This window comes from Hyaena hyaena, unplaced genomic scaffold, assembly GCF_003009895.1.
Source record: "Hyaena hyaena isolate Hyena2069 unplaced genomic scaffold, ASM300989v1 scaffold_96, whole genome shotgun sequence".
Lineage (NCBI taxonomy): Eukaryota > Metazoa > Chordata > Mammalia > Carnivora > Hyaenidae > Hyaena > Hyaena hyaena.
Window position 1 is genome coordinate 1,921,884 of NW_024080729.1, and position 27,185 is coordinate 1,949,068.

The window sequence follows — 27,185 nt, forward strand, 5'->3', positions numbered from 1 at the left end:
CATGCGTGGTGCCGCCAGTGGGTGCGTCCAATAATGACTGGGGGATCCCTGCGAGTAACATGACCAAAAAGAAGCGGGAGAATCTGGGCGTCGCTCTAGAGGTGAGGGGAGAGTTGGGGGGTGGGCCGAGTCCTTCGTTGTCTTCTCCCCGCGGCGGAGTAGTGGGTCCGCCTGGCTGCAGGTTGGAGGAGGGGCTGAGGGGAGAAAGTGAGGGCTACGCGGGTTTGGGAGAGGGACGCCCGCGGCGTGAGGGGGTCCGGTGGGGTACCCGGAAGTGAGGGGCGGGATGCGGGAAAAGGATGTTGGAGAGTCCGGCGGGGGCACCAGAGGTGAGGGGACTTCCAGAGGGGAAGAGACGTGGAGGTGAAGGGAAAGCCCCAAAGAGGGCGGGACACGGGAATAAGGAGGCCTTAGTGAAGACGTGTTACTGAAGAGAACGTAAAAGGGGCGGGCACTCGGAGGTGAGGGGGACCCCAGAAGGATGCCTGTGGATGAGAGACACCCCCCCAGAAGTGAGGGAGCCCATACCGTTTAGTACATTACTGAATGGCTTAAATATCTCCTGAGATGGGAAATTTTCCCTCTGGAGTGCTGAAGCTTGTAGCTTGAAAATTACTTTGGGAATCTGTGAGATTCTGTAGAGAATTGTGGAATGGTGAAGTTCCCAAAGTGCTTAAAAATAATTGACTGCATATGGAAGGGAAAGAAAATTGAGGCATATGGAGCAACTGCTACATGGAACTTCATTTGCGTTCTCAGCCCTTGCTCAGTGCCTGTGAGGTTTTTTACAGGTGTGGAAACTGAGGTTTCAGGTTGAAGCAGTGGTGGAGCTGAGGATCAGCACAGGTGATTTGCCCTCCAACGCGTCTTGTTTCTTCTCTGTTACAGCGCCCTAGATTTCTGTCCCAGGACAAAGAGATAGATGCAGGGTAATTGTCTTCCTGCGCTTATTCCTTACCAGTTCAGTCGTCCTCAGACCGTAAAATGTATTGAGAATAATTTGTCAAGCTTGTTAAAAATGGAGAGTTGAATTGTCTTCTTCCCCAAGTAATTCAGTAGGACTTGGGTGTGTATTTTCAACAGGAATCTGCATTTTTTTAAAAAGTAGGCCCCAAGCCCAATGGGGGCTTGAACTCATGAACCTGAGATTGAAAGCCAGATGCTTCTACCAGCTGAGCCAGCCAGGCACCCCCAGGAAGCTCCATTTTTAACCGGCTACACCATGCTGATGCAGAAGGTTTTTTTTTTTTTTTTTTTAATGTTTTGTTTTTTTCTGAGAGAGAGAGAGAGAGAGACAGCGTGAACAGGGGAGGGTCAGAGAGAGAGGGAAACACAATCAGAAGCAGGCTCCAGGCTCTGAGCTGTCAGCACAGAGCCCGACACGGGGCTCGAACCCACGAGCCGTGAGATCATGACCTGAGCCCAAGTTGGACGCTCAACCGACTGAGCCACCCAGGCGCCCCTGATGCAGAAGGTTTTATACCAGCTCTTGAGAAATATTAGCCTACATGGTACCAAAAAAAAAGGTTGATGGAAATGTGAACCTCCCTCTAGAAGAGGAGTGGAAAAATGAGGTGGCACTGTGAGGTGGGGTGAGCATAGACTTTAATAAAACCTGCATTAGGACATAGTAAGCTGCTGTGACAGAGAAACTCAAAAATTCGGTAGCTTTGACAAGTTTATTTTTTTTCTAATAGGGCAGAGCAGGGATTGGCAGATGTGGTCTAGAAGTGGCCAGATAGTACATTTCCAGGCTTTGTGGGCCATATGGTTTCTGTTGCAACTACAGTTGATCCTGATTATTCACCGATTCTGTATTTGTGAATTTGCCCTCTTGCTAAAATGTATTTGTAACCCCCACATCAGTACTTAGGATGCTTCTGCAGTAATTCACACACAAAGCAATGAAAAATTTGAGTTCCCTGAGGCCCAGCTAAGGTCGAACAAAGCAATGCTCCGCCTTGGTATTTCAGCTGATGCTGTAAACATGTGTCCTTATTGTGGCCTAGGTACTGCCATGTTTTTTGTGTCTCTGTGCTTTGTGTTGGTGATTCTGTTGTTTAAAATGGCCCTCAGGTGTAGTGCCAAAGTGCTGTCTAGTTTTCCTGAAGCGCAAGAAAGCTGTATTTGCCTTCCAGAGAAAATATACGTCAGATAAGCTTTGTTCAGAGATGAGTTATAGTGCTGTTGGCTGTGAGTTCAATGTTAATGAATCAATAATATATATTAAATAAGGTCTCTAAACAGAAACACAAAAAAGCAAGGTTTTGTATTGATCAGTTGATAAAACTGTTGTGACCAAAGGCTCACAGGAAACTAACCTGGTCCAGTATTTGCTAATTCATTGTTGGCAGCAACTTTAATAGAACATAACTACCATGAATAAGGAGCATCAACCATGCTTCGACAGGCTGTCGTAGCACAGAAGCAGCCATAGACAATATGTGACTTAATGGGCGTGGCTGTGTTCCAATAAAACTTTATTTATGAAAAAAGGCAATGGACTGTATTTGGCCCCTAGGCCGTAGTTTGCCAATCCCTGGTCTAGGGGTCCAGGGCAGGAGTGGTTCTGCCATCTTCCTCTCATCGTGTGACTCTGCCCTTTCTCAGTGCCTTAACTTCACCTCGTGAATGAAATGAAGTCACCTCCAGTTGATCTGTCCACCGGCAGGTAAAGGGAGCAGGGAAAGCAAAGCATCACTGTCTTAAGAGTCGTGAGCCCAGAGTGCCCACTTTCCGTTGGCAAAGATGCGAGCTAAGACTCGAGAGCCCACCTAACTGTAAGGGGGCGCTGGGAAATGCATTCATTGGCCAGGAGGCCACATGCCCAGCTACAGCCCCATCAGTGTGGAAGAAGGGCTTGCATGTTTCGTGGACAGCCTGCAGTCTCTACTGCAGATTTTGCAGTTTACCTCACATGTGGTTTTGAGGCTCACATGAGACCGTATGTGTGAAATGCCTGGCTCACGCCTGGCTCAGGGTGGATAATCAACAGAGTGCTCTAATTAGTAGCCTTTATAGTTTTTTGCAGCCTTCCATCATGGCTAAGTCAGCCCCCATGTTTGGACTTTAGTTTCCTTTTCTGTGACATAAAGACCTTAAACTTCACCCAGGGATTATAAGTTCAGTGACCTGATCCAGATATGGATGGATCACAGATGTTTTTGTTTGGCTGACACAGGTTTCTAAAATGTTTTGAATTTGATGGGCATATGCTCTCCTTATGTCTTTACCGGTCACATTCGCCCATTTTTTTTTGTTTTTAATCTTGGCAGTACCGATGTAGATATTTACATTTGTGGTCTTGTTCTCAAACGTTACTTTTTGCTTAGATATTCTACGATTCGAGATCTGTAACTGTGCACCTTAGGAAAAGCTTGGCATCTGGCTGTCTCCCCACCTGTTCCTCTGTTGCCCCCAGCGGATCTGAATATTGAATGTGCACTGATGTTCATTTGCAGTGGGTATTGTCCTCTTATTAAAAGTCATGTGCTCAGGAGTACCTGGGTGGCTCAGTTGGTTGGGTGTCCAACTTCGGCTCATGTCATGATCTCACTGTTTGTGAGTTCGGGCCCCACATCAGGCTCTGTGCTGATGGCCTGGAGCCTGCTTCAGATTCTGTGTCTCCCTCTTTCTGCCTGTTCCCCACTCATGCTCTTATCTCTCTCTCACTCAAGAATAAGTAAATATTTTAAATAAATAAATAGATAGAAGTCATGTGCTCAGAGCCAATGAAGTGGTGATTTAATCAAAATGTTTGTTAATCTGACGAGTGCAATAAAACCCCCACAAGTGAGTGATCTCAGCACCTGCAAACAGTCTCCACTTGTTGTAATGAAGCAATTACCACCGCCTGCTTCTTAGTCCTCACCCTGAGGGCTGGCTCGGGCCAGCTGTACTGGGCTGTACCGGGCAGTCACCTCCCAGGACAACCAAGGCACCTCCTAGCTGCCTCTGTTTGTGTCTTCTCTCAAGGTCTTTTTGTCCAATTCATTTGCCACCTTCTAAGCTAAGATCTCAGATTGGAAAAGACTGGCTATGAGTTTTAGCTTCTGAGAGTTAATTCTGAATAATGAGGGAGCATTCAGATGAGAAATTGCCAGCTTTGCTACTGATGTTAATGTGTGGAAGGAGGGAAAGGTTGCATTTCAGTCTAATGGCTGGTGTAAAACCTGCCTCTGTGTTTTTGGGGTTTTTTTTTAACCTCTGATAGTAATGAGCTGTTAGTTGATCACTGTAGTTTTCTTTTGTAGCTACACCATCCATTCAGTTTGGTGTCTTTAGATGTTTCAACAGCCAGTGGGTCTTAACAGATGTGTGGTGTCTTAGCTGACATCTTAAGGAGGCTAACTGGCTTAGACCTGGTCCCCAGTACAAAAATCTGTCAGTTTGGAAACTTTTGGCTACAGGGTACAGGAAACTGACCTATATGACCTAAGTAAATAGGAATATACTTTTTTCTCCATAACAAATTTGGAGGTAAGTGGCTGCCGGCATTTATTGGTTCAAAAGCTCAGCTAAGTCAAGGCTGCTGTTTCTGCATTCTCTTAGCTATTTCCTCTTAGTCACAAAGTAGCTGCCACACCTCCAGTCCTAATATCTAACTTTTAAGTCAGGAAGAAGGATAAGGGAACAATGACACTATCCCTTTTATCAGCAACGCATAAGCTGTCCCAGGAGTCTTCCAGCTGACTTCTGGAACATTTCATTGGCTGGAATTTGGATCATGACCACCCCAAGCTGCAGTGAGTCTAGGAAAGCACCCATTGAGTTTTTCTAACCTCTGCAGTGGAGATGGGCAGAAGAAGGGTTGGGAATCAGTGTTGGGTTGGCCAACTAATAGTATCTGCTATAGGGAATAAAAATTAATGGGAGTCATTAGAATTCACTGGAATCCTTACCAGAAGAAGAGGCCAGGATCACCGAGGAGTAAGACGAGGTGGTAAATTGAAGGGAGAAAATGGCCTGGGCAGGATGAGCACTAGGAGGAAAGAACCTTGACATTGTAATTATTTGTTCAAGGTTCACTGTTGTAAGCTCTCAGTAGGCATAGAGGGGCAGAAGCACCAAGTTGTTGGTTTGCAAAGGGCCCCCTGATCTGGAGTGCAGAGAGAGACCCAAGAAAGAGGCAGGTTGCTCCAGACTAGTAGGTGGCAGGTTTAATAAGCAAGGGAAGAGTGGCTCAGTCATTGAGTGTCCAACTTCAGCTCAGGTCATGATCTCGCGGTCCATAAGTTTGAGCCCCACATCAGGCTCTGTGCTGACAGCCTAGAGCCTGTTTCAAATTCTGTGTCCCACCCTCCCCCCCCAACACTCCTCCCCTGCTCACACTGTCTCTCTCTCTCAAAAATAAATAAAAACATTTTAAAAATTTAATAAGCAAGGGAATTTACATAAGAGGCTTGTCTTAGGGGGTGAATAGACTTCCACACCTGCCCACCAAATCTTAAAAGTTTGTATAGAGGCCTTAACTGGGTTCAGTCACGTACACTGTCCAGATGGCCTCCACAACACACTGGTCTCTCAAGGCTATGTCCTTGGAACAGCTCCCACTGTGGGAACAGTGGGCAGAATGTACATTCCAAGGTCAGGGGAGGGGTGAGGAGCCTCCAGTTGCCCTAGCCCTGTGCTCAGGTCAGCCTGCCCGCGGTCACACACCCTTTCATTACCTCCTTGGACACAGAGATGAAGACAGTCACAGTCTGGGACAGGCTGTGCACAAGGCTGAGGAGAACCCACCGGTTTTCTGAGACAAGGGCAAGGAGCAGCTTAGTGGATCATCAATAAATATTTACTGAATTGGCTTGAGCGGCTGGAGGAAGCACTTGAACCCGCGCCCCTGGCGTCTGGGCCCCATCGAGTGGTTCACTAGTCAGAGGTGAGGAGGCCACAGCGGGGCAGGCGGTTGGACGCTGCCTGTCCAGGGCCCGGGAGTGAGGCCCATGGCGTGCAGAGACTGTTCAGGGGCCGCTGACCATTAAATGAGCCTCACCTGCTGCCAGGCGCAAGCGACAGGTTGCCGTTGGGCAGGTGATTTCTCTCGGCAGCCCGTGTCTGGCTCCGTTCCACTTGACGGGGGTCAGGAGACTAAAACCTCATTACCTAACACGGCTGGATGTCAGCATGTGTGGAGTGGCTGTTTGCCAGCATCTTAATTAATGAATTCATAAGGCATGGGGTGGATGCCAGTTCTCGAGCAGTGCTTGGAGCCTTTCAGCGATGTAGAAGCTTTTGCTAATTTATCAAAAAATATATATTGGGGGAAAGAAGCAAAAACAAACCCCAAACAGTGTTCTGGCCCGGGGACAGCCGCAGGCTTCAGGCCAGGACTGACGTGGCTCTCCTCGCAGAGCTGCTCAGCAGCCTGAAGGTCTTGCCGGGTCTCAGAGCTGCCGTGCGCATCGGCAGGGCCCCTCGTGTCCCTGACCCGGGGCGGGGGGGGGGGGGGGGGGGTGAGTCTCCGGAGAAATGACAAGCCCTTTGGCTTTTTCCTGCAAGTTGTTTGTTGATTAAACACTGGGAGCGCGTACTGTCTTCATCTGCTCAGGCTGGGAGAGAAACTTCTGATGATTTGGGGAGCCTTGGGTGAGGTTTTTGTTTTCTGTCTCCACAGAGCCCTGAGCCGCCTCCACAGGAAAACACCCCTTAAGCAGTGTCAGGGTAACCAGCCCTTTGGGGTTTGAGGCTAGTCACCCAGAAAATCGAGGCCCATGACCCCCACGGGACTTGGCGCTGTAGTCTGATGGCCTCAGGTGGAAAGCCCCAGCGCTCTTGCCAGAGACCATCTGGGCAGGTGTTCTGGCCTCTTTACCCATTATAATAAATGTCCTGGGGCCTTCCTGACATGTGGAAATGAGTGGATTTCCAGAAATCCAGTTCCCAGGCCGCTGGGGCTGGAGATGAAGCAGCTGACACTGCTCTCAGGGCTGTGAGTTGGCAAGTGAAAGGCCTTGCTCCCCACTGGGGAAAGAAGGGCTTACAGGGCTAACTAGCTCACCCTTTCCTTCTCAAAACTAGGTCTGTTTTGTGTGAATTTTGGAGGGTGCTGTGGCAGTTTAGGCAATCTGGGGGTGGGAGGGAAACCGGAAGGAGGGGGTGGTAATTGCCTTCCAACACGAGGACAGGCGCTCTGCTACCGTCTTCCTGTCTCCAAGCAGACTTCAGTCAGGTTCTTCCCTCAGGGTCTTCCCTCACCGAGAGTATCTGTTCCGTGGACAGAGAGCAAGCAAAGCCCTTGTACAAGATTTTTCAGAGTAGAGAATCTGTTGAAGCCAGATCAACAAGCTTAGATTGGCTTCGACGGGGACGTGAACATTTTCATGAGGGATTCTGGAGAAAGAGCTTGCAGTATCGGGAGGAGCATAAGCTCTGAAGCAGAAAAACTCAGATTCAGAGCCCCGATTCTGCCGCTTCCCAATTACATGACCTTGCTTAAATTGTCCCCTCCGGGAGTTTGATCTCCTCTACAACAGGGACAGTCCATCCCTTCCTTGCAGAGCTGATGCGACATCAGTAGCATAGGCGAAGCCATGTCAGACTGCCTAGCCTGGGGTACAAGGGGTACACCCAGGAGCTAAGAGTGGCTTCGGGCCGGTAGCTCTCTGCTTCCTTCATGTGGGGGAGCAGCTAACAGCACAGACTCTCACTGGCCAGCTCCCCTGTGGGTGGCTCTGGACAAACGACTTCATTTCCATGGCCTTCGTTTCCTCATCTGCAAAAGGTGAATACAGGAGATCCTCCTTCCCCGTGGTTTCAGTTACCCGCCATCAGCTCGGTCTGGAAGCAGGTGATCCTCCTCCTGACACGTTGTCAAAAGGTGGATGGCAGCCCAATGCCCCATCACGAAGCCTGCGTCATTCACCTCCTGTCATTCTCATCACGTAGGCATTTTGTCATCTCACATCAGCACAAGAAAGGTGAATACGGTACGTACAGGAAGCTATTTTGAGGAAGAGACTCCATTCACATAACTTTTATTATAGCATTTTGTTATAGTTTTACTGTTATTGTTGTTAATCTTGTACTGTACCTAGTTTATAAGTTAAACTTTATCATAGGTCTGTGTGGATAGGAAAAAACATCGTATGTATATATATACACAAACACACACACACAGTTCAGTACTATCCATGGTTTCAGGCATCCCTTGGGGGGTCTTGGAGCGTGTTCCCAGCAGACGGGGGAGGGACCACTGAAGGGGGGGGGCACCTCATCAGGTGAGTGAAGTGCTCAGAACAACCTGACATATAGCGCATGCTGTAGAAGTGTTGGCTGCTACTGGAAGTGTGTCTAGTTTTGCATGGACTTTTGGCTTCCAGAAACTGCTTTGACTCGAGCTGTGCCATCTAATACCCTGATACCATGCTCTCTATTAGCGAGTACCTGGCCAGGCAGGTGTGGGATATGCCCCGTGACCACTGCCTGATTTCTCAGGTTAACCTATTCTGGCAACTTCTGTCAGTCACTGGCCAGAAGCTTTTGAGAGCAAGACTGGGAAAACCAGAAATTAACTTCCTAAACCACAAAGCAGAGTGACCTGCTTTCTGACCCAGAGCTAAGCCTTGAGGGTACTTTCTGGCCTTTCCCAGAAGAAAGCCTGGCCCTAGACAGTGGCATGGGGTGGGCAGGGAGTCCCCTCCCAGGCCATCAGGGTGTTCATGGGAGCACTGTTCCATCACCTTCCGTAGGAACACCTGCAACAGGGGAGCGGCAGCCCATGGCTCGTGCTTGTCAGCAGAATGTGAGCTGTGACGAGGCCCGGCAGCAGCCAGACCTGGGGCTGTCCCCCACCCCCGTGGGGCCTGACCCGACCAGCGTGCTGGCCAGTTACCCGTGCGTGAGCTGGCACTCGGGTTCACTGTCCCCAAAGATTCTTCATTCGGGGTTTTGATTCCAGGAGCCTCCACACTCCTGAAAAAACGCCTCAAGGGATTTCAGACGAATTTTACAGTTTCTCTTAATACAGTGGTTTTATGGCATTATAGGACCCCAGGGAGACTTCCCGAAGTCTCTGGAATAAGGTGTTATTCCCCAAGTCAGGTGGCAGAGGGGCTTTTGCTTAGCTGGCTCAGGGCTTCTGAACTGCCGGGGCGGCACACGGAGCACATGGCACTCAGTCGCCTCTGAAGGGCACTTGAGGAAGGGGCTGCAGGAGCTCTGCCCCCAGAGGACCGGAAATGGAGAAGCCCCTTGTTACTGCTGACAGGATCAGTGGTCCCACTTGGCCTCTGCTGACCTTGACTGCTGGGCTGACCAGATCTTCACATTCTTGTGCAGGAAACATCCCCTGCTCCTTGGTCCTAAACCTCTCACTGAGCCTGCTCCTCTGCCTGCTCTCGAAGCCGCCCCCCAGGCTCTGGGCTCTGATGTCCCAGTGCATGTTTGGGTCAGAAAGACAGCGGTTCTTATCCCGATGGCAATGGAATCACTTGTGAGCCTTCCTGTTCAAGTACACACTTCCTGGACCCCGGTTCCAGGGCCGCCTCTGGGACCTTCAACTCCTTCCTGTATCCTTCCGCCTCTCTGCCTTACATACTTCTTTTTCCCTCCTGCTCTGCATCTTCCTGGCTGGGCTCAGACCCATGGTCCCCATGGTCTCAGGGGCAAGAACAGACTTTCCTACCAGGACACCCTGCACGCTGCCCACCTACTTCTCCGTCCACTGAGCTGCTGCACACGGGTTTTCACACCTACCAGCTCCTCTACTCTGTGTGAAGTGCTAGAGGGCAGTTTGCTAACTCACAGCTCACCCCGCCGCCTGACTTCCGGTGTCCCTTTGCACCTGTGCTTCACCTGCTGACCATCCTCTCAAAGATTTACACACAATGTTCTTTTATCCTGTGTGAAAATGGATGGACACTTGGTCTTCTGAATAGAAACATAATGCATGGATACGTTTTTTAAATGTTTATTTTGAGAGAGAGAGAGAACGAGGACACATACGAGGAGAGGGGCAGAGAGAATTTCAAGCAGGCTCCTCGCCCAGCATGGAGCCCCATGCAGGATTCAATCTCATGAACTGTGAGGTCATAAACGATCTGAGCTGAAATTGGGAGTCAGACACGTAACCACCTGAGCCACCCAGGCGACCCTGGATATTTTTAAATGTAATTTTACATTGTCAGTATCCACTCTGTGCCCCCACACTGTGCCTAAATGGGTACCTTGTCTCAGTCCACCGTGGCTGTTAACCATTTTGCCTGTAACAGTCACAGCCAGCAGTACTGTCCCCTGTAGCTCCAGAAAAGCCCCAGTATGCGAGCTTGTCTTGGCCATGCTCTTCTTGTCAGTTGAGCCTGTACTGCCTGTTGGGCAGGAGTCCTGGGAGCCACTATGGCCTCCAGAGTATAACCTTCTCTTCCTACTGGAATCAGTCCAGTCTTTTTGACGGGGCCCCTTTCTGCCTTTAGTCCTGGGGCCTCATATTTCTGCTCTGGGCTTAACTGGGTGCCAGGCCCTGTAGAGCCATGGTGTGGGTAAACATGGTCTCCAAATGCCAGGCTCCACCTGCCATTTCATGTCTCCTCAGATGCACATCTGTGCCCGGACCACACCTGAGTCTGTCCTGCCCTTGGGCACTGCTCTGGCCTCATCCTTGGGTGCCAGCAGCCCCAGCCTCAGCAGGTCGGTGCTAGCTCCAGAGCCCCACACAAGCCTCATCCCTAGGCAGGAACGTGAGGTTCCCAGCGGGCTGTGCCCTGAGCCAGCTGGATGGGCTGTGCTGTTCTGATGGTCCACACTGCAGGGCCCCCTCCCCCACGCCACCGCCGACACCCCTCCCCCCCCCAGACTCAGAGGATGGCCGTACCAAGCTAGAGGGCCTCCCCTTCCTGCTGCCAGCCTGCGATGAGTGGAGATTCCTCTCCATCACACGCCCACCCACTTCTGTCTCCTCTTACTCTCACCTCACATTAACGTACTTTTTTGTTCCCCAGAGGTCCAATGAAAACCATTCTCTGTTAATAGTGATAGCACACACTTACTTAACTCTTACTGGGTGTGTTAGGCACGATTCTAAGCACCTTACATGTACTGCCTCTTCTGACAACAGCAGTTTTTGAAATATGAAACATTAACTTTGTTCTGCACAAGAATTAAGTCCTTTAGAGGCAAGTGAGCAGAGAGCTGAGGCCGGATCACAGCCCATACTCTGTACTGCCACACTTTTCAGGAAGCACAATTTCAGGTTTCTGAGCACTTGGGCTCCCAACTGCTTGTCCAGCTCGGACCTTGTGTTTCTAGAGTCTTCTTAACATTGATCTCTTTATTCTGATCCTAACCCTGTGTCCTCTCTCTTGTCCTGGCTGTATCGTCCTCTGTTGCCATCAGCCTGGCAGCAGAAAGCTAACCAAGGATTATAGGTTTGCACTGGGGAATCTGCAAAAGTGAAGGATCCACATGCATGTCATTGAGAGTTGACCGAAGACCCAATGAGGGACTTCCTTTAAGGCCACTTTCCGAGTCCTCTCCCCCATTTCTGGGCCCACCTTGAGTCAGCCCCACTCTGTAGCCACCACTCCTGGCCCCAGTCATAACTAAAAGCTGCATCTGGACCCTCCCTCCCTGCCTTCCTGCAGCCAGGTCACCCTGGATCTTTGCACCCACTCTTACAGCTGCTTCAGAGCTGCCTTCTGCTTCAGCAACTGCTGCAGGGTGTTTGCCAGCAGTCACCTTCTGAGGATGGTTTTGTGGCCTACTGACAAGCTTCCTGACAGTCTCGGCCTCCACTCACTCAGCCCACATCAAGCAGCTGGGTTATATAAAAAAAAAAAAAAAAAAAGAGAGAACTTGGCTATTTAGAAGGGAATCAGAGAGAGCTGTCAGCAGGACATAAATATTCATAGAGGGAGGTTAGAACTTGAGTCCCTAAAACCTTGATTTGTGTTCGTCCGTTTAAGCCTCATTAAAAAGTGGTAAATGAAAGTGGGGATATTCAGTGGAACTGCAGATAAATTGGGCTTGTTCAGATAAAGGCCTCCTACCGCCGGCTCCACACGCCCTGCCCAGAGCACGACAGCAGATTGGCTTGGCCACTTGTGGTTTGCCAACCTCAATTTAAAGATTTTGCTTAGCGTGAGTTCCCGGCCGTGTTCTGGGCCAATTACCACTTGTTTGGGCACCAGGTAGCTTTCCAGAGATGTTTAGGAGTGGAAATCTCCAGGCTGCTTCCTCCTCAGAATGACATGCAAACTAGGACTTGGCACAAGGAGTGGCAGGAAAACATTTGACCCAAGACTAAAGACTTGCGTTGGGTTATGCGCAAAATACGTAATCTACGTGCATGCATGGTTGCTTCTCCTTCCAGCTTCTTTGAGCTCCTGTGGGCTCTAGGGGAAGGTTTCAGGCTCTAGTTTCTACATGAAGTCTAGATCTGTCTGCGGCCCCTGGGCCCCATTCACGCTCAACTGTAGTCATTCCTCCATGGCTACAAGACTGCAGCAGGCCAGGCTTTGTGGAGATCACAAAGGGGAGACTGATGGCTACCGTTCTAGGATAGGAGCTACAAAGTCAGGCATCCTTAGGAGCCAGGCAGTCACATATACAAGTGGAATGGGCCGATCTGGGCTAGACTAGCTCCCTGGGCTGCAGGTTTACAACACCTGCCCTAGGGGTTCCCAGAGTCTAGGAAGGACATAGTGTGCAGTTAGCCTTAGGAGAACCAAGGGAAGGAAGTGATACTTCTCTGGTCAAGAGCAGCAGAGAAGGCCTGTGGAGGAGGTAGCACTTCAGGAATTAAGCTTTGGGACCTAGTGTGGAATTTGGTGCCTGATTGTGATTTGTACACCATGGGATGGAAACAGAGTCTCAGGGCCCCAGGAGCTGGGCTGTGTGTTGAGGGTGTTGTTGTGGAGGCGGGGCTGCATGGTGGCCTAAACCACCTGCTGTTCTCATTTAGCTCCGCTGACAATCATGCCAGCCTCTTGTTCCAAGCCTGACTGCCCAGTGCTTATTTCCCTGTAGTGCAGGTTCCACAACAGCCTTCGTTCGGCTTCCCACAGCACAGCCCCAGCTCGTGGCTAGGGCTGTTCCTCAGGACAGTCCTTCCTTTGGTGCCCATTAGCAATGAAATGACACAATTAACCAGGCAGTCGATTCAGGGCTCTTCAGTTGCTCCCTCCCACAGGGCCTTGCCTCTGGAGCTGCAGTTGGCAGAGGCTGTAGGGAAGGGAAGAGATGGTGCGTCTAGGGCTAGGCGTTGGGATGAGGCAAGGTGGTGGACTCAGAAGTGGCTGGGATGGGTGCTGGCCAGGGAGAGGGGCAGAAGGCTTTGAGTGCATCCCTCCTGACACAGGCCTCAGTACACCAGCCTGGGACTCTGGGATCCACACTTAATAATCATTGATTCCTGTCTCTGCAGGAGCCTTTCTGGAAGGGACTGGATAGAGAACTGGCTGAGACCAGTAAGGAGAGGGGTGCTCCAGTCTGACTCCTCAAAAAAAGTCCTTCCCCTCATTCTTATATAGCCTCCAATATAGAGGTTATATTTGCTCTCACTCCCTGGGGATAAGATGGAAAATTGAGCATCATGGGGACCCCAGGCACTATTCAGTCACCTGCCATTGAGGGACACCGGGCCCTCTGAGTCTTGCCCCCACTGAAATTGAGGCTCCCTCCAGCAGGGCAGAGGTACCAGAATAGACCTGGGCCCTGAGAGATGGCCGATTAGACACCTGGAGACAGATGGACAGAGATGAACTTTCAAAGCCACATATATGATGCCAGGAACCAGGCTTGAACAATCCAGTCCAATATTTTACAAAACATTTTCCCACAGCTCACATTATTTCCCCAAGAACATGGCTCTCAAACTGTATTTTTTTTAAAAATGGGAAAACTAGTACCTTTGTGAGCCAGCCTTTGAGGAGCTTAGCTACTCTGCCCCACAAGTTACAGCTACCTTGATGACAGGCAATGTTTTTTGCACAAGAACCAAGTCAGAAAGAAACAAGTTTTTGAGCTGTTTTTTTACACTCGGTGATTTTTATTGATTCTCATGGGGAAATATATATATTCTTACAACGTAAGTGTGTCAATGCAAAAAATACCTCCGCTTCTTGGCCCCTAGCTGTCTAATCCCGCATTCCTCCTGTGCGTGGAGTGCTGGGGACAGGCAGGGCCTCCCACAGCAGTGCCTGGTTCCCTCCTGGGCCAGGCCTGTCTCAGGCCGCTCCTGCTGTCAGCCTGGCCGGCACGCGTGCTGGGGAGGCAGCTGACAGAGGGACTGCTCCTGCTTGCGGGGCAGGGCGACTGTGGGAGCTGCACCACACCCACAGCTGTTGGCACTGGGGCTTGGCCTGTACCGTGTGGAGGTAGAGGAAGGCAAAACAAAGATGCTGGGGGGCCGGGGTGCTGTCCAAGAAGACTCCTAGAGGCCCCTTCTTCGCCATCCTAAGACCCCAACTGTTTTGGAAGTTGAAAGGCTCTGTCAGCCATCTCTATCTGCCCGTGTGCTGTGTGTTTCAGATAGATGGGCTGGAGGAGAAGCTGTCACAGTGTCGGAGAGACCTGGAGGCTGTAAACTCCAGGCTCTGTGGGGTGGAGCTGAGCCCAGAGGCCAGGTGAGGCATCTGCCTTTGGCCCCTCATTCTTATCCTGGGGTCCTGGCCCTGAGCTTCCATTTGCCCTACCCCTTGCCACTGGAGATTTGGGCCTCTTGTCCATCCTGCCCCAATGTGCCACCTGCCCCTCAGATGGGAAGGAAAAGGGCTTGAGCCATAAAACTTTTTCTCCCCTCACAGGAAGTCTCTGGAGAAGGAGAAAAACAGCCTGATGAATAAAGCCTCTAACTATGGTAAGAAAGTTCCCTTCCTTTACCAGCCCCATCTTCCAGGCCCAGGGTCAGAGGGGACAGACAGTCCAGGGAGCCCGCCAGGTGATGGGGATCAAGAGGGTTCTTTGGGAGGGAGCCATCCCCTCTGCTCCTCCACCAAGGCTATAGGAACCCCCTGTAGGCCCAGCGCCCTGGAAGGAGAGCAGGTTTGTTTCTTTGTTTCAGGGGAGATAGAAGGGCCTACGGGTCTCTTCTTCCTCTGTGGGAGGAAGGGGAATGGCTGTAGACAGGCCCAGAAGAGACTCTCATATCCACATCTGTTTTCGGAACCCCACCCCCCCAGGATGGACCTCCCACTTGGGCACCAGGAAGGGCTTCTATGGGTGGAGCAATGCTGCCACCTTCTGGGCGCTGGGGGCAGAACCAGGCAGGGTGCACAGTTGGAAAGTGGCTGCTACCACCCCTACCCCCACACTGCCCCAGCCAACCTCAGAGGAAGATGGTCCACAGAGGCTTATCTGACTTCTCTGTTCTGTCCTCCCCCTGAGAGACCACACCTGGCCAAGAATCAGCCCCAGAACAGTCCAGGTGACAGGGAACCTCCCAGAGGGACCAGTTTGAATCAACATTGTAAGCACACACACAGCCCCCTACCTGGGCTGCAGTCTCAGTCTGGCCTGCCCAGAGCTGATTTACAGGTACCTACTCACCCCTTCACACAAGTAGAGGTGAAATATCCATTCTGCCTCAAGCCCAGCAATTTTTTTTTAATGTTTAATTTTGAGGGGGGGAGGGGCAGAGAAAGGACAGAGAATCTGAAGCCAGCTCTGTGCTAACAGCGCAAGATGCAGAACCTGAACTCACAAACTGTGAGATCATGACTTGAGCCCAAGTCAGACACTTAACTGGGCTACCCAGGTGCCCTTTAGGCCTAGCAATTTTTACAGCTGCAGCATCAACCCCGGTTCCCTGCGAGATACCTCCGTACCACCCACCTGCATGTCACACGGGGGGATGAATGGATTCAGTGTGGCCACAGGACTGGCTTCCTCTAGAGGCGAGCTCAACCACCTTGTGGGTACAAACTGCTTTTTCTTAGTGTCCCTGGTTCCTGCTTAGCTGGGCGTCTGGCAGGGGGCAGGGCTGGAAGCACTGATGATTGGCCCCACCCTGTACCTGCTCTAATGTCGAGCCCAAAAAGTGCCAGCTGCCCTGAGTCTCTAGTAGACCAGATGAGAGCACCTGAAAGGATGAGCACTACGAAGCCCCCACCCCCAGGGACACCCCCGAGGACTCACCTGGTGATGCCATGCCAACACCTAGCTTGGCTGTCAGGTGACCCCTCACACACTCCATCCTCAACTTCCACTGCATTTGAAGAGAAATGATTGAGCAGCATTGGCTGGTGGGATTCCTTTGGACTAGGATCTGTAGCCAGAATGTTGTGAGAATCTGGGCAGATCAAGGAGGACAGTCATTTTTATGGATAAGGAAGTGGAGAAGCTGGGAGGGAACATGTCTGCCCCTCAGCAGTATGCCCCCATTTGTGAGAGAGGCAGACGGAGGAGAGTAGCAGATGGGCCCAGACTACCTGTCCACCTGTTTCCTCCCAGAAAAGGAGCTGAAGTTGCTTCGGCAGGAGAACCGGAAGAACATGGTGCTCTCTGTGGCCATCTTCATTCTCCTCACCCTCATCTACACCTACTGGACCATGTGAGCCTAAGATCCCTCCAGTCAGCACGGGGTTCCCCCTGGTCACAGCCAAGCAGGCCCTTCAAGCCTTAAGACAACCAAGGTACAGGAGCGTTTCTCCTTGACCCAGACACTGGATGGGGCTTCCTATTGGCCCAGCCCCTCTTCCCTCCTGGTCCTGCTGTGGGGCCCCGGTCTCCAGAAGGACTTTGTGCTGATTCTTCCCTCAGCCCAAGGGAAAGGCAATAAAGAACAGCCAGGCTGCTCCTGTCTGCTGAGTAAATGTCATGGTCTGACTGCAGCTGGAGGGCAGTGGGGGTGGCACTTGGGAATCCAGGAAGAAAAGATGTTCAAGGGGAAGTGCTCAGCTTAGAACTCAGAAGGGAGGGGGAAAGAAGGGCTGCGAAGGTGAGTCTCCAGCTTAAGTGGGGAATCAGGAGACAGGAGGAAGCATGTGAAAGCCAAAACCATCCTGGGAACCATTTCCAGGGCTTAGGCCTTGCACCAGCTGTCCACCATGCCCACTAAACACACTGCTTGCCTCCAGTCAGTGCCACTGTGTAATTATGGCAAGGAAAAAAAAACAAAAAACTCACCCTGTGCAGCAAATGGTGACCAGAGACTTGAAGTGGTCGTGTGGAGGTACCACAGGAACACAGAGTTAACCCATCTTCAAGAGGCAAGCAGGGCTGGTGAGGCCTGGTAGAGTAGACAGGTGGCAAGAGCCATGGTAATGACCAGACTTACAGTGACAGTGGCCACTAAATCAGGCAGGGAGAAGCAGCAGGGGCAGGGCCGGCCAGAGTGAGGGCAGGAGCAGCAAACACAGGCCACCCCTCCCCCAACTCTGCTCCCAGCACCAGGCCCAGGAGTGGGGGCCAAGCAAGGCCGAGCACAGTAGGGCAAGCAGAAGGACCAGGGGCTTGACTATACTAATTAAAGTGGAAACGAAACAGAGCTGCCCTAGGAGTTCAGGCTGTGAGACATCAAGGAAAGACCCTCGGGGCCAGGGTGAAGGAAGGAGCCAAGCACAGTATAGGCGGACTGCAGGGGGCCAGCGCCGGAGCTGTGGAGCTGGTGGAGACGCTCTAGCCCTGGGCAGAGAGGGAGGCGCCATCAGCACCTGCGCACCTCAGCCCACCCAGTGCAGGCGCAGAGTGGAGGGGAGGCTGGCCAGGGGTCAGCGAAACCGTCTCTCCCTCCCTCTGGTCTAGTGACACTAATTGGTCTGACGCCTCTGTTATTTTAGTCACACAGACTGATCCTGGATTGTCACAGAGCCACCAGAGAGTGAGCCGTGTGATTTAAGTAAGGGGGAAGGTGCCTCCCTGCCCTGCTGGGCTGTGGGTTCATTCATTCTCCAGGCCCTGCTTCCAACAGGAACTGCATAATTTCCAGACTCTTCGTAGGTGGGGCCCCTCTCTGGCAGCAAGCAGCAGGGCCCATAGGGCCCAGGAGCTTGTACAGGCTCTGATTAAACAAACCTGCTTTCTCCCCTTCTCCAGCCCAAACTGTTTCATCCAAGCCCATCTCAGACCACACAGCACCAAGGACAAACAGCAACAGCCCCAGCACAGAGCCACACAGGTATTAAAAATATGTTTATCTTTAATGATCCAAGATTCTGCAAGACACACTGATATACCCACAACTGAGCAGAAATACAGCTTTCTCAGCGGTGCTGCCACCAAGCTGGGGGAAGGGAGGGGGTGGATGCCGGCTAGGAGAGGCCGCCCCTGCCCCCACCCCCAGGTAGAGTCATTTCCAACCTCACAGGGAGCCTCAGTGCCCTATTGCCATGGAAACCAGCCTAGCACTGGGATGGGACTCTAAGGAGCCGATAAGAGCATCTCTGAGAGGTATTTCCCATTAAAAACAACCACAGGTGCCCTCCCCAACCCAAAGCTGCTTCCCTTCTTCCCCCTCTGCCAAGACAGAGGAAATGGAGTGACCACAAAAGGACAAACAAAAGTGACTGTACTTCCTACTGGGGAAGAAAAAAGGAGTAGCAAGGTGCCTGTGGCAAATGGGGAGGGTGCCATGATCGCCAGAGGGCCGGGTGTGACCTATCCCGAGGTTCCTCTGTTGCCAGGGGGCCACTACTGCTGGGGCATAGAAAAAGGCAGGTCTTTCAAGGCTGCTTCCTCTTCTAGAGCTGCCCAAGGTTCAGATCAAAAGGGGATGGGGGCCCAGGAAGGCTCTACAACCCCAGGAGGCAGTCACACCAGCTATCGAGACAGCACTATCTGTGTCCCGATGCAGTGTCAGGGAAGTATGGCCCATGTGCCTCCCTTCCCGGCCTGCGGGACTGTCAGAGGTCCGGCTGAGAAGAACTCTAGGGAAGACCAGGACAGGGGTCAGGGGTGGAGACCAAATCATCTCCAACTTGGCATCAAAACAGAGCAAGTTCAAAGAAACAAAACCTTGATTTGTACAGCAGCTTCCCCCAGCCTATACCCACTCAGGGTCGGCCCAATAAAAAGCTGGGCAGAGCACGGGCATGGCCACCCTCAGGGCAGTGCACGGAACTCGGAAAAGTGAGTCTACAAGATACAAGAGAGAATGGCAGAAACAAAGCCCTGCTGTTCTCTGACACGTCCTCCACCGGCCACACATGCCCTGAACCCTGACCTCAAACCCGCTGTAGGAGCAGCATCCTTCAGGCTGATTCCTGGCAGGGAAGACAGTTCCCAGGCAGATCTCCGGGGAGGGAAGTCCAAAAGGTGTCCCAGAAGGAACGCGAGAATCCTCTGAAGGCCCCCGACTGAGTTCTTTAGGGAGAGGAGACCACCCACCCCTTACGGTCAGGCTGCAGTGACTGCTCCCCAGTCCCTTTCCGAGAAGAGGGGAAAAAGCCAGTACTGTGAGTGCCAGGCAGAGCGCCCAGACTCAGAGAACGACAGCTCATTCAGCAGGGGTGGCCATCCCCACACCCTCAGGCGCTGTGCATCTGGATGAACGAGAGGACATCTTCCTTGGACAGCTTGTCTGGGTCCTGGGGCTTCTGGGAGTCATGCACATGGATGCCATCCCCCCACTCCCAGAAGAGCCTGCCATAGTAGCAGATGCTGGGGAGAAGGAAGAGAAAGGAGGTCAGAGGGCTGCACCCGGGTGGAACAGGACCAAGAGATCACCACCCCAACCCTGGCAACCATGACTATCCTTAAAGGGGTGGGTCATTAACTCCAGTTGAGGGTCTTCCCTGTAGCACCCAAAAGGTACCCAGTGGGCCCCAGCTCCTCCTCCTGCCTTCCCAACAAACAGAAGCTAATGCTAATTGTGTCCAACTAGATTCCTCTAATTACTGATGTTCCTAGTTTATCTGTCTGTGCTGTTCTAATACAACAGTATTAATGTAGCAACAGACACTAGTGTCAGTGGCTAATTACAGGCGCATTAGGGCTACTGCCTGCCGTCACAACCTGTGACTAACAATCCGGCAAATGGACACTGGGTCCTCATGAGAGACGCCTCGGACCTTGACTCCCAAGGGACAGGGCTGCAGGCCCTTGGTAGGTTTGCACCACCAGGCCAGTGTCAAAGTCCTGTAAGCAGTGGCTGCTCCAATGGGGCAGATGCCCTGCCTGGATGGGGGTCCTGGGTGGGAGGGGACCTCCCATCCATCACAGCAGGTCTTGGTGTCACTCACTTCTCACTGAGCTTCTACCCAGACGTGGGGGCCACACCCCAACCCTTGGGAGGAGCCCAGCCCACGCTCAGGGGAGCCCCTGCTCGGGCAGCCAGCTTTCTCGGGATCTGGGGTGTGCCAAGAGGGATGGCTGGCATCCTGGCAGGAACACCTGGGGCTGCGGAGGGGACAGGCACGGGGGAGGGCCACTTACTGAAATGGGGCGATGGAGTCTGCAGGGAGGTCAAAGGTAGAGATCTTGGTTTTCTTATTGTAGAAGAACTTCCTCTTGAAGCTTTTGCTGAATCCCATAGTCCACGGCTCTGACAGAAGAAGAGGGGAAAGCCCAGAAAGGACACAAAATATTCATGGGGGACAGGAACAGACCAACCTAGGGGTGTGTCTTTCTGCACTCCTGTTCTTCTATTCCCCTCTCTCCCAAAAAGCAGACAGGGAATAGCCTGTGACAATGTGACCTTTATCACCAGCCCAAAGGGGCTCAAGGAGGACAACTAAGATAATTACTTCTCAACAACCCCAACCCAGTCCTGCCAGCCTGCCGCCGGGGCAACAACTCTGGGCCCCTGGTGGAGGGAGGGCTCTTTAGCCAGAAGGCACTGAAGAAAAGGGACCGTACAGAGGACAGAAATGGCCAAGACTGACTTGCTGCCACCCCCTGAGAAGGCCCTTTACCTGCATAAGGACACTGTGTACACACAAACCAACTGGGCTCCTCTCCCCCAGCCCCAACCCGACCCCCAGGACCCACCAAGGAACAGGGAGGCCCGGGAAACAGTCCCCAACCCCCAACATACAAAGAAATGCCAGCCTGGCTGCCGTGCACTGTAGTAGGCAGGTCTCGCTCTGGCTCAGCCAGGGTCCGGGTGGGCCAGTCACCCTGGCTGCGGGAAAGCGGACAGGGAGCAATCCCCCAGCACCTACCATTCACCGTCCTGACGATGTAGAGGCCAGTGGGCACAAAGTGCCGGTCATCCCGCCCCGTGTAGCTGAGCTTCGGGGTGCCACTAGAGCCCTTGATGATCTTCATTTCTAACCTGATTTCCCCGAGGTAAGTAAACAGGAAGCATGGTTTTGTGCATGAGAGCAAGCGAGCCAGCCCTCACATTATTCTCTGGCTAATACTAAAATCCCACCACCCACAGCATTTTATTTCAGTTCAACATAAGAAACTGAGACTGAGGCAGAGATGTGAGTTGCTCGAGGCTACACATCAAGGGAGTCTGTGCAGAGCTGGATGTAGGACTCAGGCTATAAACTCCAAGCAATGGAGTCAGGTAAGTGGCGGATGCCCCTGCTCTGTTGCTGCCGTTTGGGGGCGGGACAGGAGGGTGTTTCAGGGTGACACAAGTAAGGTTAAGATCCGAGACCAGAAGTGCCACTGGTCTTCGATCCACCACCAAGGGCATCACTGTGGCCACTAAAGAGTTAGCACGAGACCATGGAGACCTGGCCCAGCTCCCACGGCCCAGCGGGCACAAACCCAGGATGAGACCCACAGACGAGGGCACCCTGCACACCACTAAGCGAGGAAGCGGTTATGCCCCCTCTACCCCCCCAGGCTCAATCTCTCTGTCAGCACCAGGAGCTGGGATTTATAGTGTTTCAAGCAGCTTGCTGCTCTGCCCCTCACAGGGACGATCGCAACTATTACAGCATCAATGAGCCCGTATTTCTGCCTGACACGCACCCGCCTGCTCCCCCCCTGACAGGGTGCTGAATCAGCTCTCAGCCGGGGGGCTCCTGGCCGAGACAGTGGGGTTAAGGGCAGCCTGCCAGGACCAACTCACCACCTCCCCCAAACCCATGTCTGCAAAAAGAGAACGCTGTTTCTGCATTCTGGGGTGGCGCCCCCCACCCCAGCGCCCCGCTCAGATCCTGCTCTAAGACTGAGTCACTCACCTGACAAAAATCTTTTCCATCTCCTCCAGCCTGTACACCTCTTTCACCCTGTGTGGAGAGGGACAGAGAGAGGACAAAGGTTTTCTGGGATGTGGAGGGCAGGTATTCTTATCCAGCAGCAGCAGGAGGCTGTCTGTGCCTGTCCTCATCCTCTGCTTCTGGCCCGGGACCCCAACCCACCAGAATGAGGACCCCAACCTGGTGCGTTGCTGTTCCACACAGACATGCCCTAGCTCAGAGCTACCCAACACCCCCTTGGGCCTGCTCCATGGCAACTGGGGAGCACACCTACAGTTATGGAAGTGGGGGAGAACAGACCTGGCAGACACCCCAGGTCATCTTCACTGTCACCAGGGGCCCAAACACCAAGGTCCAGGCTCTTGTGCAGGCCTGTCACCATGGATTTTAGGGCTTCCTGTAGCAAGAGTTACTTCCAAATAACCTTCCAAATAACCAAAGGCCTTGTGCAGGCCTTTTACCATAGGGGGCAGGGGGGCCTCTACCCAGGGTGCAAGGCACCTCCACCTCTGGGGGCCTCTGAACACATCTCTGGAACTGCTACTGGGTAAGGTCTCCAGGGACCCAGCAACTAGACTACAAGCAACACAGGAAGGGTCCCTGGTAGGTGTCCCTCAGGACCTAGCAGACAGGACATTTTACAAAGTGCAAATAGACACCTCAGTCTCCAGTCATACAGCCTGGGTCTCCAAGCCCCAAAGGTGGTAACCTCTGACCCAGGCGCAGCCTGGAAAGTCTGGTCTCCCTCTGTGGGCTCCCTGACTATCTTCATTCTCCTCTCCTACCTCAGGGCCTGGAACTTTCACACTGCCAACATGGCAACAAACTGTCTCTTCTTCATGTTCAAAAACTCCCATTCCGTTAGCACCCTTTTCTTACCTGAAAAGAGGCCAGGTGGTATGTTAATGAGTGTGAATGTGCAAGGTGTGTCAGTGCCCTGAGAAGCATGTGCATCTTAAATGACACCTTAACCCCGAGGAATGAAGCTCCTGTGAAGGCTGGCCCCACCATGACAGGCGGGATGGGGAGACACTCTGGGGGGAAGGAGACGCCTACCTAGCACCCACTCCAACAACTCACACTCATCAAGTGTAGTCTTATCTCTAACGACAACCTTGCCCGATCCCCTCTACTAGCCCTCCCATCCTCCACAGGATGGGGAAGCAGGCACTGGCCAGAAAGCAGCAGTGGGGAATGGCGGTTTGGGAGGGAGAGACCATACGCTCACCTGATGGGATTCATGTCAGGCCGACTGGGCTTGGAAACGGCTTTCACAAATTTCTCAGCAAGCTGAATTCTAGAGCACAAACAGAGTCTCTCAGAGGTGAGCCAAGGCACCTCCTCGAGCACCCCTGCCCCCAGGGCATTTCCAAGGCACCAGTGAGCAAACACTTCTGAACGTGGAGCCAAGCTGATCCAAGAGGCAGCATTCCTATCCCCGAGGAAGCCCACCCTGTCCTCCACTAACATCTTTATGCACGCGCTCCCTCTGTGGATGCAGACACCCAGTTTTGCTACATGTTGGTGGGCTTTTCTGGTGTGCCTGCGCTGTGCTCAGTCCCCTCCACTAAAACTTCAAATATCATCTGTATCGTATATGGCTACTCCCCCCAAACCACTGATGCTACTGCACACCTACTCAGAACCACCACCTGAGGAGGCACATCAGCACCACAGCAGAGTGAGAGGTCCCTCCTTTTTGTCCCCCAACCCCCTTCTAACAACTGATCGGGCGTCCATCCGCAAGCAAAAGGGCCGCTGTGGGATCCCTATGAACAGACTGAAATGGGACCAACCATGCTTAAGACATGTTCTTCAGAGACCCTCCCTCTCTCCTAAGGCTATCCTCTTGCTCAACCTGAACACAAATACCACTTCTGATCTGAACAGCTCTGGCAGAATGGAGTGTGCTGGTATCTGTGGCGATGGAGGCTCATGCCCCAGCAAACTCTGCAGTGCGGACACCAATTCCTCACCGGGCCCCTGGAACCAGCCCGTGGTGGGAATGGAAAACTAATGACCGCCTTCGGCAAGGAAGGCCCGGGTGAGGGACCAAGCCTCGGAGACTGCTGCCACACAGCTGGCCTGGCCTACCCTGCCCTCCCTCCCCAGGACAAACCTCTGGTTAAAGTGCTGCTCCCGCACGTCACTGCCATTCAGCACGAGGACATCAAGGATGTGGATGGCACTAATCTTCCGCTGGGCCTTCCCCTAGAAGAAGTAGTACGCTGCCTACCCTGCCAAGCATCGGCCTGGTGCCCACTCTGCCCACCGTAGCATGCTGGCCTCCGGGGAAGGGAAGGACTCCAAACAGAACTTTCTCATGCCTCCCACCCAGACCGTTCTCAGTACCACACTGGCCCAGACTTCTGAGCAGCCAGAGATCTGAGGCTTTAGGTGATGAGCCCCCTTGAACCTCAAACCCAGTGAGGCTGCTGCCATGGTGCTCCAGCCAGGGCCTAGCTTCCCAATCTTGTCAACACTTCCCACTGACTGTTCTGAAAGTCATCTGTATGGCTGTCATGGACAAAGCCCAAGGTATCCCTGGTAAAAACAAAATCAGCAGCTAAAAAATACCCAACAGGCCCACTAGGATGCCCAGAGATGACTGAGGTCCCCTCTTACACACACGCAGACTACGATCCTTCCTACCTACACACAGCATTGTTTAGAGCAACTGCCCGAGGAGGAATTCTTACACAGCCTTCCCCCAGCCATGGGCCCTGTCAAGCGCCACAAACAATGTGACCCAGTTAACTTGGGGGGAAAAGGGCCAGGCTCAGCTGTGCCCCAATTCCTAGCTGGCAGGGCCAGAACACGTGAGCAGAACCACCTCTGACCTCCCCTTTCAGCTCATGGACGATCTCCACAGACAGCAGAGTATCCCGGGGTAGCTCTGTCTTCAGGTCCAGCTTGACCCAGCGGTCTGACTGGCGGCCATCCCACGTGTAGATCTGGGACTTCTATGGGCAGAGAGAAAGGGCCCCATGACATAGGCATGGAGATTGAGGGTTGAGAGAATCAGTTCTCAAAAGAGCTTTCGGTTGGCAGTTATACGCTGAGGGGGCGGAGAAATGTCAGAAGAAAATGTCTAGGAGAGATTAGCATTATACTTCAGCGACACGGATCTGGCTCAGTCCTGGTGGTAGGGAACAGGCCCAGGGCACCATTCAAAATGCCTAAGTCCAGGGGCATCTGGGTGGCTCAGTAGGTTAAGCATCCAACTTTGGCTCAGTCATGATGTCTCAGTTCATGGGTTCGAGTCCCACCTCAGGCTGTGTGCTGACAGCTCAGAGCCTGGAACCTGCTTCAGATTCTGTGTCTCCCTCTCTGACCCTCCCATGCTCATGCTCTGTCGTTCTCTCAAAAAGAAATAAACATTTAAAAAAAAAAAAAAAAAAAAAAAAAGGCCTGAGTCCATGATTAGTGGTCCTCAAGAAAGATCAAACTTGTGGAGCACCCGTGCCTGGGTGGCTCAGCTGGCTGAGCACCTGACTTTTTTTTAAGTTTATTTATTTGTTTTTGAGGCAAAGAGCAAATCCCAAGCAGACTCCACGCTGTCAGTGCAGACCCCAATGGGGATGGCATTACAAAGAAATGGCTGCATGCTGCATGGATTCAAGCCACATTAGCCTGCTGACAATCCTGGTAGCCTAGGAAGCTTAATATCACAAGGAAAGAAGCAGTGCTCCCTTTAGCAATGCACAGAGATGAAAATGCAGATGGGAATAAATGAAAAACTGAATGGGTAAATGATGCTTGACTAACTCAGAAGAAGAGAGGAAGTAAAACTTTAAGAAATACCCTCCCTGGAGTCAAAGCCCCAGCTCCCTAGTGCCAAGAGTGTGGCGGGCAGCTGTCCACACTCCCACAGACATAGAGCAAGGGTCCACCACCCCAACAGTAGATAGGAAGCCAGCAGCTGACTTACCCCCAGGCCGATGAGGAACTTCTGCTCACTGCCGGACACCATGCAGCGGTAGTCAAGCACTGGGCGGATCTTCTCCAGGGTTTTGGAGGTGAGCAGCGTGGGCTTATAGCTGAAGATGTCAATCTCAGTGCCCTGTAGCCCCGGGTCAGAGAAAACACGGCTGGGTTGGGGGAAGGGACAGGCACTCAGTATGGGTGCCTATATGGGGGTGGGGGCAGGCTGGGAGAGGCCAGGGACAGGAAGCACTTGCTCTCTGAAACATGCTCCCCCGCCCCCAGCACCCTTTGCGCTCCTTAACCGTGCACTAACTGGGATCTAATTCCATCTGCTTGTAGTGTTCCTTTAGGACTTATTAGGAGAGGCTGGGAAGGGAAAGAACACCAAGTCCCTGAGTACAAATCAATTTACCAGAGCTATAAGGAAATGTCACCAGAATATAAAAGCCACCCCTTCAATAAAACTGAAGGCAAGGACTCATCAGTAGTTGGTCTGAGAGCAGTTAAGTGACCACTCCACCCCATTCAGAAAAATGTATGCATGCTACTCTTTTGAGGTCATCTGGAACCTCATTCTCCAGTCCTTGACTCCCACAAAACCAGCAGTGGCCCATGATCTGAGCCAGATTTAAATCCAGCCCAGCCCCTCAAGCCCAGGAGGTGCCTGTACAAGCTCTCTGGAGGCCAGTCATCTGGGGGGAGGGTGACATGGGTCTGATACCTTCCACATCTAAAGTTAGGCCTCTCTAACTTTTTATTTTCACCAGATACTAAACTCACCTGGATTAGCTCAAAGAACTTAGATTTGGGGTCTGAGGAAGAAGGAGCAACTCGAGCCTGGTCTGGGATCTGAAAGGTGACAGCAAAGAGCTTTGATTTTCAAATGCACTTTCAATGAAGGCTGTGTGGATGCACATGCAGGAGAGGGGATAGGTCCAGATAGGGAAGAGGCAACGGCCTCCAACAAACGGGGCTAGAAAGCAGGAGATGGACAGGGGTAATCCAGTCACTGCCTCACTTCAGGCCCTGTGGTTGCACACCACAAGGGCCACCTGCCTCTGTCTGGGATTCTCTGTGGGCAGTGTTGCTGTCCAGGGCCTTGGCAACAAAATCAGGCCTGGTCACCCACCACCCTTGTCCTTTCTGACCCAACTGCAGGACCACAATGGCAGTGAAAGGGCCAAAAAGGTAACTCCTGCCAATGCGGAGACGTCTAAATCTGCAACACTG

The 27,185-nt window shown here is 52.4% G+C and overlaps 2 protein-coding genes across 5 annotated transcripts in view; one reads left to right on the top strand and one right to left on the bottom strand.

Moving 5' to 3' along the window:
- CCDC167 (coiled-coil domain containing 167) lies at positions 1-26,782 on the top strand. 3 transcript variants are annotated; one of them, XR_005528920.1, is made up of 6 exons: positions 1-101; positions 14,464-14,558; positions 14,739-14,791; positions 16,384-16,565; positions 17,968-18,049; positions 26,723-26,774. XR_005528920.1 is itself a non-coding variant. In XM_039235277.1 (4 exons), exons 1-4 carry the CDS (start codon positions 60-62, stop codon positions 16,485-16,487), a joined length of 294 nt encoding a protein of 97 aa, XP_039091208.1. In that variant the 5' UTR covers positions 1-59; the 3' UTR covers positions 16,488-16,745. The 3 variants fall into 3 exon arrangements, 1 of the variants encoding a protein (XP_039091208.1); XR_005528921.1 differs by lacking the exon at positions 17,968-18,049 and having other exon boundaries at positions 26,723-26,782; XM_039235277.1 differs by lacking the exons at positions 17,968-18,049; positions 26,723-26,774 and having other exon boundaries at positions 16,384-16,745.
- Positions 18,051-27,185, bottom strand: part of CMTR1 (cap methyltransferase 1) — a 51,125-nt gene continuing 41,990 nt past the window's right edge. For both annotated transcript variants that reach the window (XM_039235276.1, XM_039235275.1), the window contains 9 exons: positions 26,736-26,804; positions 25,960-26,091; positions 24,869-24,991; positions 24,148-24,239; positions 23,257-23,325; positions 22,011-22,058; positions 21,033-21,145; positions 20,305-20,413; positions 18,051-19,530 (listed from right to left, as the gene is read on the bottom strand). In XM_039235276.1, coding sequence (XP_039091207.1) covers positions 19,398-19,530; positions 20,305-20,413; positions 21,033-21,145; positions 22,011-22,058; positions 23,257-23,325; positions 24,148-24,239; positions 24,869-24,991; positions 25,960-26,091; positions 26,736-26,804 — 888 coding nt within the window. In that variant the 3' untranslated portion in view covers positions 18,051-19,397. The remainder of the gene's footprint in view (positions 19,531-20,304; positions 20,414-21,032; positions 21,146-22,010; positions 22,059-23,256; positions 23,326-24,147; positions 24,240-24,868; positions 24,992-25,959; positions 26,092-26,735; positions 26,805-27,185) is intronic.

Coding starts and splice junctions, on each gene's coding strand:
- CCDC167 (XM_039235277.1), top strand. CDS start 60: ATGACCAAAAAGAAGCGGGAGAATCTGGGCGTCGCTCTAGAG. Junction 102..14,463: donor ATCTGGGCGTCGCTCTAGAG/GTGAGGGGAGAG, acceptor TGTGTGTTTCAG/ATAGATGGGCTGGAGGAGAA. Junction 14,559..14,738: donor GAGCTGAGCCCAGAGGCCAG/GTGAGGCATCTG, acceptor CTCCCCTCACAG/GAAGTCTCTGGAGAAGGAGA.